Source organism: Solanum pennellii, chromosome 3 (assembly GCF_001406875.1).
Source record: "Solanum pennellii chromosome 3, SPENNV200".
Lineage (NCBI taxonomy): Eukaryota > Viridiplantae > Streptophyta > Magnoliopsida > Solanales > Solanaceae > Solanum > Solanum pennellii.
Genome location: NC_028639.1, coordinates 66,113,086 through 66,132,988, shown reverse-complemented (window position 1 = coordinate 66,132,988; position 19,903 = coordinate 66,113,086). Strand labels below are relative to the sequence as shown.

General features: G+C 28.7%; 3 protein-coding genes across 3 annotated transcripts; 2 read left to right on the top strand and 1 right to left on the bottom strand.

The window, feature by feature from the left end:
• Window positions 1-1,858: 1,858 nt before the first annotated feature.
• LOC107013946 (cytochrome P450 94B3-like) lies at window positions 1,859-3,545 on the bottom strand. The gene has a single exon (XM_015213821.2). It carries the CDS (start codon window positions 3,431-3,433, stop codon window positions 1,958-1,960), a length of 1,476 nt encoding a protein of 491 aa, XP_015069307.1. The 5' UTR covers window positions 3,434-3,545; the 3' UTR covers window positions 1,859-1,957.
• Window positions 3,546-13,024: 9,479 nt separating this feature from the next.
• LOC107013853 (cytochrome P450 94B3-like) lies at window positions 13,025-14,723 on the top strand. Its single transcript, XM_015213734.2, has one exon. The coding sequence runs from the start codon at window positions 13,072-13,074 to the stop codon at window positions 14,554-14,556; it is 1,485 nt and encodes a 494-aa protein (XP_015069220.1). The 5' UTR covers window positions 13,025-13,071; the 3' UTR covers window positions 14,557-14,723.
• A 3,581-nt stretch (window positions 14,724-18,304) lies between these two features.
• Window positions 18,305-19,903, top strand: LOC107013910 (cytochrome P450 94B3-like). The gene has a single exon (XM_015213786.2). It carries the CDS (start codon window positions 18,327-18,329, stop codon window positions 19,803-19,805), a length of 1,479 nt encoding a protein of 492 aa, XP_015069272.1. The 5' UTR covers window positions 18,305-18,326; the 3' UTR covers window positions 19,806-19,903.

Sequence of the window (19,903 nt, the reverse complement as noted above, 5' to 3'; positions counted from 1 at the left end):
TGACGTTTGTGAGATATTTTTGCCTAACTCATAGTGAAAGTGAAAATAAAATAAAAATTGGTATTGGCAATGGATTTCATTAATTTCAACCAACTATTAATTGAAGCACGAAATGATGAGATTTCATGAAAATGGAAAATTATAATACATAAACCATGAAAATGGAAAATTATAATACATAAACATGCCTTTTAACTTAGTTTCGAATCATATTCATGCCCTTTAACTTTGGATGTGCACAAGTAGACACTTAAACTTGTATAAAGTCGAACAAATAGACACACATGTTCTACATGTCATTTTTTGTCCTACGTGGTGTCTTACGTGTATTGTGCCATGTAGAATTCATGTGTTTATTTATTTAAAAGTTGAATAGTTAAAGTGTATTTGTGCATTATAAAAGTTGAAGGTCAAAGTTAAAATCTTAAGCCAAGTTTAGGATCTGATATATGTGTATGCCAAATGGAAAACACTCCAAATTATTCGTTTCGTTTTCTAATTATTGATATCTTTAAAAATATTTTCTAGCTATTTGTCTAACTAATTAAACTTGATACTCCTTCAATTTGTATTAAAACATGTTGCTCTTAAATAGAGAGAATTGTTGAAAACATTCTAAATTTGACGATAATTTATGAATATATTTAACTCATGTTGTACACTATCAACGATGTATTTAAATTTAATTAGTAAAATAAGAGATACTTTTAAGACTATATCAATAATAATTTAAGAATAAAACTAATAATTATATTTACATTTAATTTATGAATATTTTAAATACTCATATAAGATAATAAAACACATGTTTTAATCATGTGATTATATAGGGAGGAAGCAAAATAATGTGATATTTATAATATAAACTATTTATAAAAGTCTTCCAATCATATATATACATACAAAATCGGTAGGATACAATGTAAAGAATTTTCGACAAGGAGCACGAGCTTAGTTAATTGGATTGTGTTAGCTTGATGTTTCGATATATCGAGAAAAATATTGAATTTATATCTTCATAATGAAATATTTATAAATTATAAATGATGATATACAAAATTTAAAAATAGAAAATAACTCAGAATTGATATAAAGATAAATATCATTCTATTTCGCTCACATTAGAGGCTATGATCAAATTAGACCTTAGTAAGAAATGAGGACTTGCTCATTTTGTTACCCTTGTTGACCAAATAATGTCTCACTAAGATTGAGAACCTCAAGTCCTCAGTGGATCTAAAACATTAGATTAGTTCAAAATATCTATTGCCTAAAGTCCTTAATTCAAAGTTGGAAACAATTTTTTTTATTTAAGTTCAATGCATCTATATTTTTATTATTCAATCCGTTCACATGCATTTTTTGTCATATTTCTACTTCTCGAGTGTAAATTACTTGGACTCTGATCAATATTTTAAATTTTTTTATTATATTAATATTAAAAAACTTGTAACATATAATTTTTATAAATTAACTTTCATAAAGCAAATTTAAGATCAGTGTTTTAGTTTAGAGCTCGTGGTTTTTGTCTGTCACATGGTGTTGAGTCTTCACATTTAGCATATGAAAAGAGACCCTCTTAACTCATTGCATTATAAGTGATGAAACAGTACCCAACACCTTTCACTTTTTCTCATCGACCTACTTATCTTACTCATGAAATAAATTGGACACAATTTTCACTTAAATTGTCATTTTTCAAAACTCATAATTTAATTAGTTAATCCTATTACTCTTCCTTCTGTTCAATTTTATACGAGTTTATTTTACTTGACATAGATATTAAAAAAATATATAATACTAAAATAAGTGATATATAATAGTTGACTAAAAAAAAAATCTTATAGATTTAAACAAATGAAAGAGAAATTAGTTTTGATCATTCTGTTATTACTTTAAACAAATTATACACATGTTATGTTGAAGCTCCGCTATACAGTCATATATACTAAATTTTTTATTCCACACGCTCATAGATTCTTACATTAAAACCACCAACCATATGTGCAGTCAAAAGAGGCAGAAAAACCGGTTTTTCTACATTAACCGGTTTAATCTCGAACCGCCTAAGAACCGAAGCCAACACATACTTCATCTGCGTAAATGCCATTTCTTTCCCCAAACACACCCTTGGACCCGCTTGAAACACTGGATACTCATACGGACTCACACTCTTCAACCCTCCGTTTTCATCGATCCAACGGTCCGGTTTAAATTCGAGTCTGTCTTTTCCCCAAATCTCTTCCATCCGACCCATACCGTACGGGAAATAAGTAACTCTATTGCCCTTTTGAACCCTTGTCCCGTCTGGTAATATGTCGTCTTTAGCCGCGTGCTTTGAATCCCATGCTACTGGTGGATAAAGCCTCATGGATTCATTCAAGCACGCCGCTAAATACTTCATCTCTTTTAATTCATCAAATTCAAGCGCCTTATCGCCATTGTTGATCGATGTTATTTCATCAATCATTTCGTTTTTGATGTTAGGGTGATTGGTAGTGAGCCAAAAAAGCCACGTCAATGCGGATGAAGTGGTGTCTCTTCCCGCCATGAGAAAACTTATAACCATATCTCTCACAACTTCATTGTCGTGTCCAGCAAGTAACAATCTAGACAGAAGATCCATGTGATTACCTCCATTTTCAGTAGCAATCTTCTGTTTCTTTTCCTCTATGATCTCGTCGATACAACAGTGAACGCGTTTCACGTTTTCCTTCAGCTTCTTCTCCGATCCTAAATTGAGCGCTCTTTTACTTTTCCATATCGCGTACACAGGCGCCATCCCACGCATGGCACACGCTCGAGAAGCGGTATCGAACGAATCAACGAGAACTGGCACGTGCGAGAGATCATCCAAGCACTGTGGATCAGTACCTAAGGACACCTTGCAAATTGTATCAAAGGCGAAACGCCTAAGCACGTCTTGCAAGTCCAACACTTTACCAGAATTAGCTGTCTGAATTAACAACGGAATAAGCCTGTTTTCAACTACTTCTTCGAGAGTTTTTACAACAAACTCTCTCAATGAATTCGTGCTGAATTCATGGCTAGCCAATTTACGCTGCGCATTCCACAGCTCTCCGTCCACGTTGAATATCCCACGCCCTAGCAAATCGCCTAGAATATCCGTAAACGGTTTCCCCTTTGGATAATTGATAAAATTAGTTTTGAGCATGTACTCAACGTTATCCGGATTAGCTGTGATTATAGTCCGAGGAGCGCCTAATCGCTGAACTAGAATGGTTTGTGTTGGGGATTCACATAAAAGTTGAGTATACCAATCCAATAGTCGATGTCGATTTTTATAGAAGGAAGTAAGACATCCAAGGATTGGGTAAGAGGAAGGGCCATAAATGGGAGTGAATTTGAGATGAAGCTTTAGGGAATGGGTAAGAAACCCTAAAATGAAGAAAAGAAAGAGAGAAAGAAACATATTGTTAATTAGGTGGTGATGATGAGTTAACTCTTTAAATACTGTTTCAGTGAGTTTTAAAGGGGGAAGAGTGAATGAGATTTGATTTGCTTATTGAGATGGATAAATGGCTGTATTTATATTTGTGGAAAGAAAAGGACAGAAGAGGATTTGAAATTTTGCACACTTGTTTATTATGCATTTAAATCACGTGTTTCTTGTGCGCGTAAAATGAAACTTGAAAAAGGAAAGGTTGGCTGCGGTGGAGAACTTCTCATTATCATGCGCAGGGAAAATGCCGTACGACAATATGTAACTGTCTTCTGTTATTTTTATAAAGTTTAATGACTTCTTTATTTTATATTTATTATTATCAAGCACTGGTCAACAAGTTTCATTTCACATTATTTTTCGACCATAGATATATACATGAAGTAGGTTTACCGTCAGTGGCTTGAGTGTGTTATGATACCGCAAATTAGTTTATTAAAGAGATGATTTTATTAATAATGAACGTGATATTTATATCAAAAGATATTGAATCTATAAGAATCGGAACGAAAATCATTATAATCCATCAAAAATAATGAGGATTTTTACTAATCTAAAAATATAAAAATAAAATATGTAAATAAGGAATAAAAATAATATGCAATCAATCTATGATATATATCTAATAACATACACATAATTTAAAGTAAGTAAGGTACTGAGTTGACCTATGTCACAACTGAATTCCTAAGCAAGTTTGGATTTATATTGTGGTATTATTGATACTAGTATTTTTCAAAAAAAAAAAATGCAAAAAAGACAAAAATCCCACATTTAAGTTCTCTTATTATTATTATCCCCTATTAGTTTTACAAATTCCCAAAATCCCTCATTTTCGCGCATCAGATTAATGTATCTCGTGCATCAGATTAGTGTATCATGTATAAAATATAATGTATCTTACTTAACGATTAATGTATCTCGCGCATCAGATTAATGTATCAATGCTTATATTATTGTATAAGTTTGAGGATGTTTGTAATTATAAACTTAAAAGGAACAAATAGTAATTTTTTTCTTAAAAATATGTAATTTCTGTCTTTTCGCAACTCTTATCTTACTTTCATTTTTATTTCAAAGCAGTAAAACATAAAGTAAATGGGAAAATAATAATGTATTAATCAAACTGTGTGAATATTGTATATGTATAACTTCTAGAAAAATATCACTATTATCTTATTAATTTTCTCATTCAACGACCTGATCAAGCTTCTTATTATGGAATGCACCTTATATTATAAAAAAAAGTATGTACCATTTCAATACTTTTGACCATCCAATTTTATTCTCTTCCTGTATTATATATATAGTCTTTTTTGACCATTCAACTTAATAATATACATGCATGTGCTATAGTCAACTTAATTAATATTGGAATTAAGAAATATTAATAAGGTCGTTTTGTACGTCTGTAGAATAAGTTATGCATTGATTAATTCAATGTTATGGTTTTGGGATCAAGACCCGCAATTGTTAATAAATTGAATTAATAACATTAATATGGTGTCATTGTCATGGAGATACTAAGTGACAGTTTTTATGGAACGTAAGATAATATCGATGCGTCAAAATTTCTTTAGATTACACAGAGATTAAACTTTGATTTTTGAATATATATAATAGTGTTTGGTTGACATTATTTTTAAAAAAATAATCACCATCATATAACTAATTAATATAGCAAATGGTTGTTCGCATAGAGAAGATTCTCCTTATAAGCATTGGTTGGTGGTACTTCTTTCGATTCAAAATAATTGATTGTTTAATTTTAAAAGTTAAATCAAAATATATAATTGATGCTTCATAAATTTAAGAGGGTTGTTATGTATTACTTCATGATAAAATCACTTATCGATTTATTTCCCCCATCTCTTTTGCTAGTTCAATTTATTAACTTAACGTTGTTATATATATATATATATTTAACTATATCCCCAATTTAAATTATATCTTCAAATTATTATTTTTTTAATAGAAAACATCACTCAATTATTTAGAATTTGGCAACTTTCATTCTTTTGTTAAAATTTGTCAAAATTAACAAATTGACTACTCTCAAGAAAACTCCCTAAACCACCCTCAATAAACCAATTTTGTTTATTCTACGTACATTTAAAATAAAATATTGTGAATTTTCTTAGCGACAACATTTTGCATGTCTTCCTTTTAATTAGTAATTTTATTTTTATCTACTTTTGATTTGATTTGGTATCAAGAAATTATCAGCTGAAATATTTTTTTCTGACTGAATTTGCAAAAATGTGGTGTCAATTGTAGACTTCTATTTCTAGTAATGAAAAAATGAAACTCGAGGACTAGAGATCAAAATTTGTTGAATCTTGATTATCAGTTTGCCTCAAAAAGTTATTGATCTAACGACATTATGGCTTTGCTGAGTGAAGATGATATAAAATGAAGCTTCAACTCGATTCAATTGGTAAAGGAGAAGAACAAATTGTGTCTCCTCGTAGGCTCACACCGTCATAAAATTATTATTTTATGGGTCTAAAAAAATAAATAAATTGGAAGCTTTTATCAACAAGTTTTAAAATTATAGAACCCATTCTTAAGAGAAGAATAGTATTAATTGCATATGTTCTTGTGCAGAATTCGCCAATTTTTAACCAATTTTAATAGAGGTATTAAAATTGTTAAGTTTTAAATACTTTGAAATATATTTTTTTTATTAAAAATGATAATTTAAGAATGTAATTTAAATTTTGAGAATATAATTTAAGAATATTCTTAGTCAAAAACTCTTACATTAAGTTATTAACTATGTTTGGAAAATTAAATTTGACTACTATTCTATCTATTCACTTTTATTTGTCAATATTCTAATGTGACGGCCCTTAAACATAACCTACTCATTCCAATTAGTTCCTATGTCTATTGAAACTATACATTAATTATAATTAATAAGAATACATGATAAAATATACACTTCATTTATCATTCAGTGCATTTCAAATATACTTTCAAATATTTTTGATTATTAACTAGTATGACTTGTATTATTATTTTTATTTAGTTTCAAAATAACATTTTTTAAAAAAAAGGTTTCATGTTCGAATTTTCAACATCCATTAGTTAGTATGATTCTCATACCTCAAATCAAGTGAAATAAATTAAAACCAAAGAAATTTTCTCTTATAGAAGGTACAAAATTAGCGACGAACAAGTAAAAATAAATTGATAGAAAATAATAGTTATTTGAGAGTTAAAAGTAGAAAGTAAAATAATAAATCTTTTTTAATTAATTAAAATCCATAAATAAAGAGAAAATCAGTTCCGAACTGCATAATCCAAAAAAAAAAAGTAACTAGTTCAACTGAATGGAAAACTTCATTTGTAGGCTATATAAATACTCCATCCGTTCGATATTGTTTGTTATGATTTCTATTCTTAAAGTCAAACTATAAAAATTTTGACTAACATTTTGAGATGTATTTTTTAATCATATTAATATGTAAAAAATTGTAATTTATAGTACTTTTCATATAGTTTTAGAATATCTAATTTTTTTATTTAAAATATCGAATTAATGTAATCTAATTTTTCCTTTTTTTTTTTTAATAACAATCAATATTCTTCATCACTCTAATATCTATAAGGTTCTACCTATTTCCTTAGCTACTTGCCCATAAATCTTATATCAAAATCTCCTAAGCGATAGAATTTTAATTTTCAAATTTCTGATTTTAATTTTTGAAAAAATTTGAATTTGATTTATAGATTTATATTTTATAAAGAAATCATTAAATAAGACTTGATGCTTCACGTGAAAAAATTGTTCATATCATATATTGAAGAATGTAACACTATTGTTGGATTTGGACCAGTAAATTTTTATAAGATGTATCTTACAAATTGTAATTTCATGTAATTCACGCATTTATTAACAAAAAATGACATAAAAATGTCATTTATTAATGCAAAACATGAAAAAATTAAATATTATATTTATAAATTATAATTTGCTTATATAGGAAGATTGTGTGTAATTAGAGAAGTTTTGATATATATATATATATATATATATATATATATGATATATGTACATACTTGTTTAAATAAGATTTTAACTTCTCATGGTCAAACGGCCATATAATATAATAGTATTCATATGCACACTTCATTAATTTTGTAACCAAAAAAAAAGTTATGTTCTCAGTGTTGGGGAAGTAAAATAAATTCCATAATAATAATATTAAATAACTTTATCATTTAGCAAAATAGAAGTCTTGAAAATAAGATAAAAATTACTACAATGAGATATGATAATTGCACATAAAAATTAGTATTTGAGTCGTACTGAACACTGTTCTAAAAAATTATTTCAATAATGTGAAATATTTTTTTTAAGTTAAACAAGTACTTCTCTATTTTAAATAGAGATTATAAAAGTTAGTAAATTAATTAATATCAGCAACTTATTAATAGATAAAGGTAAAACGTGAGTGAAAAGAGAGAGTAAGAAAGTAATTAGGACACTTGGAGAAAGTTAACAATAAATAAGCTAGCACATTCTTAAATTTTGGCTTTTCTTTTCAAATACTTTTCTAAAATAATCTTTTAAAATAAATAATTTGCTTACAGTCAGGTATATAGTGGTTTCTTAATAAGATGATCTAGCTTGGAAAAAATTTAATATTGAAGAGATGTTTGATTATAAAAATTATACATATATTAAAATTTAATTTTTTTCAATGACTCATAATATGAGTAAATGATATTTTATAACCAATCAAATTTTTAAAATTCTTTCTTATATCATTAATTGATTTTATCGAGGGCTCATAAGTTAATGTATATTTATTTATTTAATTTTCTAATATAAATACAAAATATTTAAAAAATTATTAAATTCATCCAAACGATCTATAAATCTCCGTCTAACTCCGCCCCTCAAGCAAACTCAAACGCCCCATTAAATGGTCCAGCACCAGCTAGAAGTGATAAGAACAGACACGTGATATAATTTAGAGCACGTTGCCGTGTCTGTTGTCAAATTAAAGAATATAAAATTTAAAATGTCCATATATATAAATATATATATATATATATATATATATTTCATCGAAGGACCACTTTTTTTCCTTTTTACGTTTACGTCCGTATCAATTTCTCACACATTATATCACCCCATTTGAGAAGTATGCAAATTTAAAATTTTAATTAAAATAAAATTCAAAAATATTATTTCCTCGGTCCTAATTTATATATATCTCACTTTTTCTTTAGTAATCAATTCCAAAGAAATAATACTTTGCTATATTTATTAACAATTTTATTTTTATCGAATTAACTTATAATCATATAAACATCTATCATTTATATTAATTCAAATACTTTAAAAATCTTCATTTCTATAGGACCTAGAGTGTACTATAAAAGTCAACACTGGATATTGAAGCTCTAGACCATTATCATAAAACATGCAAGTTGTATGTCTTTTTATGTTCTCATGTAGTTTATACATTTTCGACGTGATTATTATTTTTAAAAATTTAAAAAAAGAAAATTTAAAAGTATAGAATTTAATTTTAAAAAATGAAGTCAGGCATGAATCACAATTAAATGGACGGTTTAAAACTCTAATGATTAAAGTATCATTAGTAAGATATATTTCCTTATGATAGTTCACAATCGGTAATTATCACCATAATATATTAATCCACCGGAAATTGAACCTCTAAGGCCCTACGTCGAGTCGGTCCGTATTTATATTAAAATCTAATTATATTTAAATTTATAAATCTGTTTTCTATAAGAAACACTTTTAATAATAATTTTTTTTATTCAGAAAAATTAATTTAAATATAATATATCTAATTAAAAGTGAAATAAATAATTCCAATCATCCTATTCTAATATTAATCATAATTAGTTTCAAACGGGATAAGAACAATATCAATATCACACAATTTTTTGTCAAAAGTATTACATAATTGGAAAGGAAGCAATTCAATAAAAACATTTTCTAAAAATACATACATATGTTACTGATTTTTTTTTTGTCGTATTGGATTAGTTCACTCAAGCGTAGAATTTATAATTATGAAAATAAAATAAATTACCTACAATCAAGTATATTATACTACATTTCCATGTTTAACTAGCTCAATACGATTTTTATCAATCCTTTTTTTATAATTTAGATTTCAATTATTTTACTCTTGAAACTTTATTGTAAACTTCGTCGGATTTTTAAATTTCGGATGAATTTTAACTTTATACAAACAAAAAGTAAATCAAAAAATGGATCGTTAAGTTTCAAGAATATGTCATGTCAACTGTCACGATTTATTAAATATTTGATATTTATATTTGTGAAGTCGAGATAGTCACTAAAATGACTCAAATTTTTTTGAATTTAATTTTATTCAATAAAATAAATGATTTTTTAAGATAATAAATATAAACGTACATTATCCAATTATAAGAGGAAATAATACTGCTCAAATTACGGCGCTTGTCACATGTCTCCGACTAATTAATTGCTACTTACTATATACTTGGTTGCTAATCATATTGGCATGAGATTGGTTGTTATTAATTTTTTTTTTTTATATGAACTTTAAAACGAGCTTATATATCATAATATATAGTTAAAAAACGATGCATCTTTCACACAGGCCACAAGTCAAATTCAAAAGTGACTTTATATTAATTTAGAGTGGAATTTCAACTTCCCATTTGAAATTACTCTTAAGAAAAAGACTTGATGTAAAACATTAAACTATTAATAGTTTAAATTATATAGAATACATAGTTAAACACAATCAAATTATTTTTAAAAAATAATTGTAAGCAACTTTGTTGTAATCAATGACGTATTAATGATGTGGGGCGTGTGAGTTCATACTAAATAACTTTTATGGTTATATTAACAAAGGTGATAAATTTTTTATCCATGTTATGTTAGTTAGTTATTATTAGATTTAATATTGCTATAAGTTTTATTAAAATTTATAAAAAAAAGTATTAGAATGTAATTGTCACTAGCAATTACTGTTAAAACTATATATTTTAACGGTAATTAAATTATTGCTATTAATTAATTACTTGGCACTCCTCTATATATATATAGGTGAGGTGAGAGTTGAACCATTTGTTTAATTTTTCTTAATTATTTTTAATAAAGTTTAAGCCATCACGTAACTTTTAGGCAATGTGCGTTTTAGTGTGTTAGACTAGACCCCTATAAGCTATACTATAAATTAAATGAAGTAACCTATAATGATTCTACAATTTTCATACTACTAAGCAAACGAAACTAACAAACAAAATAATAATAATAATAATTGCATTTCTTCTTAATTATTGTAGACAATTGTCATTTATCCAGTCGAAATAACTTATTTATACTCCCTTCGTTTACAATTGTTTTTCAAAGTAAAATCATGCACTACTTTCAAGAAAAATTAATACAAAGTGTAATTTAATTAATATAACCTTATTATAACAAAAACACGAAAAGTCTGCGTAACTTTTTAATTGAACAAAATGAAGTAATTATGAAGGGCAAAATTAAAAAAAAATTACTATTATTACTTAATTGTTTAAATTGACAATTAATCTTAAACATTTATTTTTAGTATATCCGTCAAACATTTATGGACAGAGGAAGTAATTGTCATAGAGATTAGTTGAAGAATGAAGGTGCTATTTTTAGTAGTTAATGCCAATTTAATTATTTCATAAGTTACCAATATATATATATATATATATATATATATATATATATATATATATATATTGTGTTTTTTTTTTTTTGGTTTATCTTTTTTCATGATTCTCAAGAGAGACATATTGAAATTCCTATTTCTCTTTCTGTCATCGTAAGTCTTTTTATAATTGAACCAAGCTTATATTATATTAAAACTTCTAATAGTAACGCATGGTTAATATGGTTCAACCAATTATCCCAACATTTTTAACACGAAGTTTGAGTTTAACATAGAGTTAATAGTTCCATTTCTCATAAAAGTAGTGTATTCATCTTTTAAACATGTTTGAATTTATCAATATCTATTATAAAGATTGAGTAACAATGTATAACATGATATAACTAAATAAATTGTCTATACATAGTACGTTTATTAACTATAGCAAACAACAACAAAATTTCAACCCGAATTATAGACTGTAACAGAGATTATAAATTTTTCTGAAGGTTATAAAAATAAATTAAAATACTGAATTGGCTTAAACATACAAAATTTGAAATTTTTTCTAATCTGAATGCAATAGAGGGAACATCACTAAATCAATTGAGTGGTCAAAATTATTGAACGTTGACTTCAAACACATGAATGAATCATCATAAAATTGGATGGTCAAAAGGTATTGAAAATTGTTTGTCGTATTTTATTTATCATATAAAAAGAAACTTAAAAAGGGAGATATCATAGCCAGCGGCGGACACATATTTGCTTTTATTGGTGTCACCTAATTTTTTTTTTTAAGACTAATCCAAAATGGTTTACAAATTGTTATGTATTTAATCAAATATGATTCACATTTAAAATTATATAAAGATATATTTTTTAATTTCTAGGTAAATTATATTCAATATTTTTATTATACAGAAGTTGCTCCTACTTATATTCTCACAATGGATAGTTGTATAAAATATGAGTTCGGAGCCTAAAGGGTATAAAATATTAACAAAAGTTCCAAAACGGTATATAAAATTTTTTATTTAACCAAAACGGCAAAATCGCTGAAACAACAGCGATTTACTCCACCGGAAAAAGCAATATCGCTGCCTCAAATTGAAAATCGCTGCCTACGCAGCGATTTTTAATTATTTTTAAAAAAAACAAAATTGAAAATGCCTAGGTAGCGATTTAAATAAATTTTTTAATCGCTGCAGTAGCAACGATTTTGCTTTTTCAGGTGGAGTAAATCGCTGTTGTTCCAGCGATTTTGCCATTTTGATTAATATAAAATTTTATATACCGTATTAAAATTTTTGTTAATATTTTATACCTTTAGGCTCCGGACTTTATAAAATATTACTCACTAATAGATTATGATTTTGTGACTGATAACAAAAAGTTGAGAATTCGAATAAATTCTTTTTATTCAAAAATTAAGTTGACACTAAAAACTTCAAAATATGATTGATTGTGAATCTAACAGTAAAAATAGGTTGTAATATGGATGGAAATACTATTGAATTCGTTTTTTATCTTCATCATTATTCTTTATAATTTATTATTTAAGTACGAATAAATGTATAGGCACTTTTTTTTTTCTTTAAAAAAAAATTGGGGGTAGGGGAAGTATGAAATTGGGAGAAGAGGAAGTTGAACTCACACTAACAAGATAGAATTTAGATAATTTATTAACTGAGCTATTAATATCTAGACATGTCGACGACGAAAATAAATTTTTTTGGGGGGCCAATAGCCTACTTTTTAGTTTTCCGCACAAGGAAAACGTGATGATATATTAGTAATGAGAAGTGAAGTGTGGCAGAGTTCCTCCCTATTGTCATTTTCATTCTACATATATATAAATAAAGCCATTTATTCCTTAATAAATCACACCTCTCTCTATAGTCTCTTCTTCTTCTAATAATTCTAAAGCCTACAAACATGTTTATCTCTCCTATTATTTTCTTCATTTTAGGGTTTCTTACTCATTACCTAAAACTTCATCTCAAGTTCACTCCAATCTATGGCCCTTCCTCTTACCCAATCCTTGGATGCCTTATTTCCTTCTATAAAAATCGACATCGACTACTGGATTGGTACACTCAACTTTTATGTGAATCGCCAACGCAAACCATTCTAGTTCAGCGATTCGGCGCTCCTCGAACTATAATCACAGCTAATCCGGATAACGTTGAGTACATGCTCAAAACTAATTTTATTAATTATCCAAAGGGGAAACCGTTTACGGATATTCTAGGAGATTTTCTAGGGCGTGGGATATTCAACGTGGACGGGGATCTGTGGAGCGCTCAGCGTAAATTGGCTAGCCATGAATTCAGCACAAATTCGTTGCGAGAGTTTGTTGTCAAAACTCTCGAAGAAGTAGTTGAAAACAGGCTTGTTCCGTTGTTAATTCAGACAGCTAATTCTGGTAAAGTGTTGGACCTGCAAGACGTGCTTCGGCGTTTCGCTTTTGATACAATTTGTAAGGTGTCCTTAGGTACTGATCCGCACTGCTTGGATGATCTCTCGCACGTGCCAGTTCTCGTTGATTCGTTCGATACCGCTTCTCTAGCGTGTGCCATGCGTGGGATGGCGCCTGTGTACGCGATATGGAAAAGTAAAAGAGCGCTCAATTTAGGATCGGAGAAGAAGCTGAAGGAGAACGTGAAACGCGTTCACTGTTGTATTGATAAGATCATCGAGGAAAAGAAACAGAAGATTGCTACTGAAAATGGAGGTAATCACATGGATCTTCTGTCGAGATTATTACTTGCAGGACACGAAAATGAAGTGGTGAGAGATATGGTTATAAGTTTTCTAATAGCAGGAAGAGACACCACTTCATCCGCATTGACGTGGCTTTTTTGGCTCGCTACCAATCACCCTAACATCAAAAACGAAATGATCAAAGAAATCACGTCGATCAACAATGGCGATAAGGCGCTTGAATTTGATGAATTAAAAGAGATGAAATATTTAGCGGCGTGCTTGAATGAATCCATGAGGCTTTATCCACCAGTAGCATGGGATTCAAAGCACGCGGCTAAAGACGACATATTACCAGACGGAACAAGGGTTCAAAAGGGCAATAGAGTTACTTATTTCCCATACGGTATGGGTCGGATGGAAGAGATTTGGGGAAAAGACAAACTCGAATTCAAACCGGAACGTTGGATGGAAGAAAATGGAGAGTTAAAAATAGTTAGTCCGTATAAGTATCCAGTATTTCAAGCGGGTCCAAGGGTGTGTTTGGGGAAAGAAATGGCATTTACGCAGATGAAGTATGTGTTGGCTTCGGTTCTTAGGCGGTTTGAGATTAAACCGGTAAAAGTAGAAAAACCGGTTTTTTTACCACTTTTAACCGCGCACATGGTTGGAGGATTTAATGTAAGAATCCATCACCGTGCTAGCGCGCTAGGCTAAAAGACGAAATAAAAAAAAGAACTCTAGTGTTCAGTTAACATTTGTTATTCAGTGGCAAAGCTAGAATTTTCATTAATGAATTTAAAATCAGAAATAAATACACTCATAGTAGTGAAAATTCGACATCTACTATATATAACCAAAAATTTATTTTAACTATGTATAAATCCCATTGTGCTTTTTATATTTCTTGCAAATTCAATATTTAATTTATCAAGTGTAACATTTATATATATGGGTTGATACGAATATATGTAGGCAAATTGTTCATTTTGTTTACCATTGAATTAGTGTAGCAAAAGAAGAGAAGTTCATTTTTAATGTTATTATAGGTATAACCATTTGACTTACATATATAATATAGCCTACGCATTCAATTTTTTCACTTATGAGTTAACAGTTTCTATTGAACTAATTATTTTGTCAAAATGTGTTCTCAACATCTGTTAGTAAATAATTATTCAATTTTAAACTATGTATTTTTTAAAATTATTTTTTGGTCAAATTTAAAGCAGTGTTTCTCTGAAAATAAATATAGATGGTCCAGATGTGTGTAGTTGTAGTAGACTAAGTAGTGATGAGGATTAGACACGCAATATAATTTAGAGCACGTTCCATTATTTGTAGACATATAGTTATGGTCCAGTTATCAAAGTACTCAACATGTACATAACCATATAAAATAAATATACAATTTGTTTTTTTTGGTTTTCTATGTCGGCATTATTAGCTCTATTATCACACTATAATTTTTCTATCAATTTATTCGCTTCTTAGCTAGCTGTTATTCTCAGTCCCTATTTACTTGTTTATATTTTTTCTCCTTATTTATTTGTGTATTTTGACAAATTAAAAAATAGAATTTTTTTCTATTATACCTTTATTTAAACTTGTTAAAAAATTTTAAGTTTTAATTCATCCTTTTTTAAAATCGTATTTAATAAAGGTAAAATTATGACTTCACTATGTTAATCATTATTATCTTAATATGTGTATCTTTTCTAAAGTGGACAACTAAGGAACAGAGGAAGTATTTCATTCGATAATATCATTGAAATAAAAACTTATATGTAGTATCCAAATTTAAATAAAATAAAATAATAAAATGAGAGAAATGCGAAGATCATTTAATAACCATATGAATAATCACTTGTTAAATTTATCTGCAAATTGTAATAAGCAACATATTTTCCTTTCTTGTCAATTCAACATATTACAAATATTCATAATCATTGGTATATTTAATAATTATTCACATTACTCTTTCCAATAGTGCAGTTCCAACTAATTAATTAACTATGAATAATTAAAGAATAATTAGGCACGTGATTAGAGTTTCACTTATGATTTACATGAAAAATCCTTACCCCACACTTTTTTCATCAGTGTAGTTCCAACTAACCTATTCTCAATCCCCCTATCATAAAAAACAAACAACTCCCTCCGTTCATTTTACGTGATATTTTTTCATAAGAAAATTTCATTACATTACTACAATAAGAAACTATTCAATTTCAAAATTTTTCTTTTACGTATCTTCAATGAAATAGAGTAATTTACAACCATTCTAATGCACAAGTGTTGTTATAGTAATTCATAAGTTTCTAACTATTTTATTTTTTTAAAATATTATGTTAAATCAAGTATCACGTCAACTATAACTAATAAAGAGAGTAGTAAGAAACAACAGTCACTTACTATACATGTAAATGTTATATTAAAATCATATGATACACATTTCCTTCTACGTCGATAGAATAAGATTTGCTGCTCCGCCGCACAAATTTAATGTAACCTTTTTTTCTTGGGACTCCCACCGTCCAGGAATTTACGACTTAAGATAGTTTATTCGTCTAAATTTACGTGATGTAATATGAGAAGATATATTACTCGTTTTCTCAATTTTTATTTGTTATATTATGTTTTCTGAAATTTAATTAAATTAATGTTTAAAATTAAATTAGATTATATTAAATTAATATTTTTTAAAAAATAATTAAATATTTAAAAACTATATAAAAGTACTATATATTGCAATCTTTTACATACCAATATGATATGAAAAAAATACATCTTAAATTGTTAGTCAAAATTTTTTATAGTTTGACACTAGAAATAGAACCATGATAATTAAAAATGGACGGAGGAAGTAATATTATAAACGTATTTTTAAATAAAAGAGTATATATTTATTTTTTTAAAAAAATTGTTAGATAAATGTGACTCAACATGAGTGAAATGTTGCAATATTGTCAAATAATATTTATTAAATTAATTAGGAAATATAATTTGTTAGATAAATGTGATTCAACATGAGTAAAATGTTCCAATATTGTCAAATAATATTTATTAAATTAGTTAGGAAATACATTAATGTGTTATCTTTGGACCGATTAAAAAAATAAATATTTCATATTAATTGAAAGAGATGAAATATTATTTTCCTATCGACTAAATAAATATAAGGCGTTAAATCACAAAAAAATCATTTTGTTAGTAGGATATGTGTATATATATATATATATATATATATTACAATTTATATATACATAAATTAGGGTTTGAGTTAAAAGCAGTCTCAATTACAACGTGAAACAAATTATGCATTTAGTGTTGGTCCACTCATGATGGGATCGAAAAAAGCTTCATAATTATGGTGGCTTCTCTTTCTTCAATTCAATGGTAGTTTTAATTATTCTTCATTAATTAATACTTTCTCAACTATATCACTTTAAAATTACAATTAATAGTTGTAAGGTGTTTTGACTAATTAATACTATCAAATGCAGTGGACTTCTCTGGTCTTAAATTGTGAGCATCTGGAATGAGTTGAAAGAGTTTTATTTAAATAAATTAAAGTCAAAACATAATAAATATAAGTCTAAAAAAAACATTAATATATATACTTACTCTTAACATAAATCAATAGATTACCAAGAGTTTAGATTCAATATACTGCTAAATTTACCCTAATTTTGTATATAAATAGTCATAGTATCACTAAACAATATGTATTTGACCGTATATTATAGAGGGTACATCATCATAAAGTTGATTAATAATAGGAGTGGTCAAAATTATTGAAATTTGACTTTAATACATGAAATATAATAAAGTTGTATGGTCAAAAGTATTGAAATTATTACCTAATATAAGGTTTATTATTATGGAAAGAAAGATAAGTTTTTAAGTGCTTTTAAGGTATTGGTCTTCGTCACACCAAGAAGAAGATTTCATAGGCAGTGGCGAACATATATATTACTTTGTTGACTGCACGCATCGTGTTCAAGCGATAACTTTTTTTTATCGAAAAATTATATAATGATAAAAATAAGTTAAATTTAAAATTTGTAAAAATGTATGTACGTATTGATTGGATTATGTAGTAGTGCGAACAATTTACTTAATGTTGCATTTAATTCTGGCTAGCAAAATTATTATAACACACTGCTCGAATAATAATTCATGATAAATATTCGCTTGGCATTATATAGTTACTAAAATATATATTTTTTTATCGGATAGAATAAATTAAATCATTAAATCCTATCGACAATTAAATAATAACACTCTAGAAATAAAGAAAATCGTATTAGTAGCAGACAATGTTACACATCGATTGGGGGCATTTTCTCGGCGCTGTTATTTTCAATTTGCGCATAAAAATCATGTGATAATTAAGTGTGGCAAATTTCCACAACTATAAATAGAACCACTTATATACCTCAATCTTATAAACCTCATTCACTCTAAAACCCACTTTGCTAAACATGTTTCTTTCTCTCTTTATTTTCTTCATTTTAGGGTTTCTTACGCATTCCCTAAAACTTCATCTCAAGTTCACTACAATCTATGGCCCTTCCTCTTACCCAATCCTTGGATGCCTTATTTCCTTCTATAAAAATCGACATCGACTACTGGATTGGTACACTCAACTTTTATGTGAATCGCCAACGCAAACCATTCTAGTTCAGCGATTCGGCGCTCCTCGAACTATAATCACAGCTAATCCGGATAACGTTGAGTACATGCTCAAAACTAATTTTATTAATTATCCAAAGGGGAAACCGTTTACGGATATTTTAGGTGATTTTCTAGGGCGTGGGATATTCAACGTGGACGGGGATCTGTGGAGCGCTCAGCGTAAATTGGCTAGCCATGAATTCGGCACAAATTCGTTGAGAGAGTTTGTTGTCAAAACTCTCGAAGAAGTAGTTGAAAACAGGCTTGTTCCGTTGTTAATTCAGACAGCTAATTCTGGCAAAGTGTTGGACTTGCAAGACGTGCTTAGGCGTTTTGCTTTTGATACAATTTGTAAGGTGTCCCTAGGTACTGATCCGCACTGCTTGGATGATCTCTCGCACGTGCCAGTTCTCGTTGATTCGTTCGATACCGCTTCTCTAGCGTGTGCCATGCGTGGGATGGCGCCTGTGTACGCGATATGGAAAAGTAAAAGAGCGCTCAATTTAGGATCGGAGAAGAAGCTGAGGGAAAACGTGAAACGCGTTCACTGTTGTATCGACGAGATCATACAGGAAAAGAAACAGAAGATTGCTACTGAAAATGGAGGTGATCACATGGATCTTCTGTCTAGATTGTTACTTGCTGGACACGACAATGAAGTTGTGAGAGATATGGTTATAAGTTTTCTCATGGCGGGAAGAGACACCACTTCATCCGCATTGACGTGGCTTTTTTGGCTCACTACCAATCACCCTAACATCAAAAACGAAATGATTGATGAAATAACATCGATCAACAATGGCGATAAGGCGCTTGAATTTGATGAATTAAAAGAGATGAAGTATTTAGCGGCGTGCTTGAATGAATCCATGAGGCTTTATCCACCAGTAGCATGGGATTCAAAGCACGCGGCTAAAGACGACATATTACCAGACGGGACAAGGGTTCAAAAGGGCAATAGAGTTACTTATTTCCCCTACGGTATGGGTCGGATGGAAGAGATTTGGGGAAAAGACAGACTCGAATTTAAACCGGACCGTTGGATCGACGAAAACGGAGCGTTGAAAATGGTTAGTCCATATAAGTATCCAGTGTTTCAAGCGGGTCCAAGGGTGTGTTTGGGGAAAGAAATGGCATTTACGCAGATGAAGTATGTGCTTGCTTCGGTTCTTAGGCGGTTCGAGATTAAACCGGTGGTTAATGTAGAAAAACCGGTTTTTGTGCCTCTTTTGACTGCACATATGGCTGGTGGATTTAATGTGAGAATATATCACCGTGATTGCTAAAGGTTGAAATGAAAAAAACTGTGTGTGTTCCATTAGCATTTGCTGCTTATTAAATCTCTCTTTGTTTCAATTTATGTGACACATTTAAAATTTCGAAA

Coding starts and splice junctions, on each gene's coding strand:
- LOC107013853 (XM_015213734.2), top strand. CDS start 13,072: ATGTTTATCTCTCCTATTATTTTCTTCATTTTAGGGTTTCTTACTCAT.
- LOC107013946 (XM_015213821.2), bottom strand. CDS start 3,433: ATGTTTCTTTCTCTCTTTCTTTTCTTCATTTTAGGGTTTCTTACCCAT.
- LOC107013910 (XM_015213786.2), top strand. CDS start 18,327: ATGTTTCTTTCTCTCTTTATTTTCTTCATTTTAGGGTTTCTTACGCAT.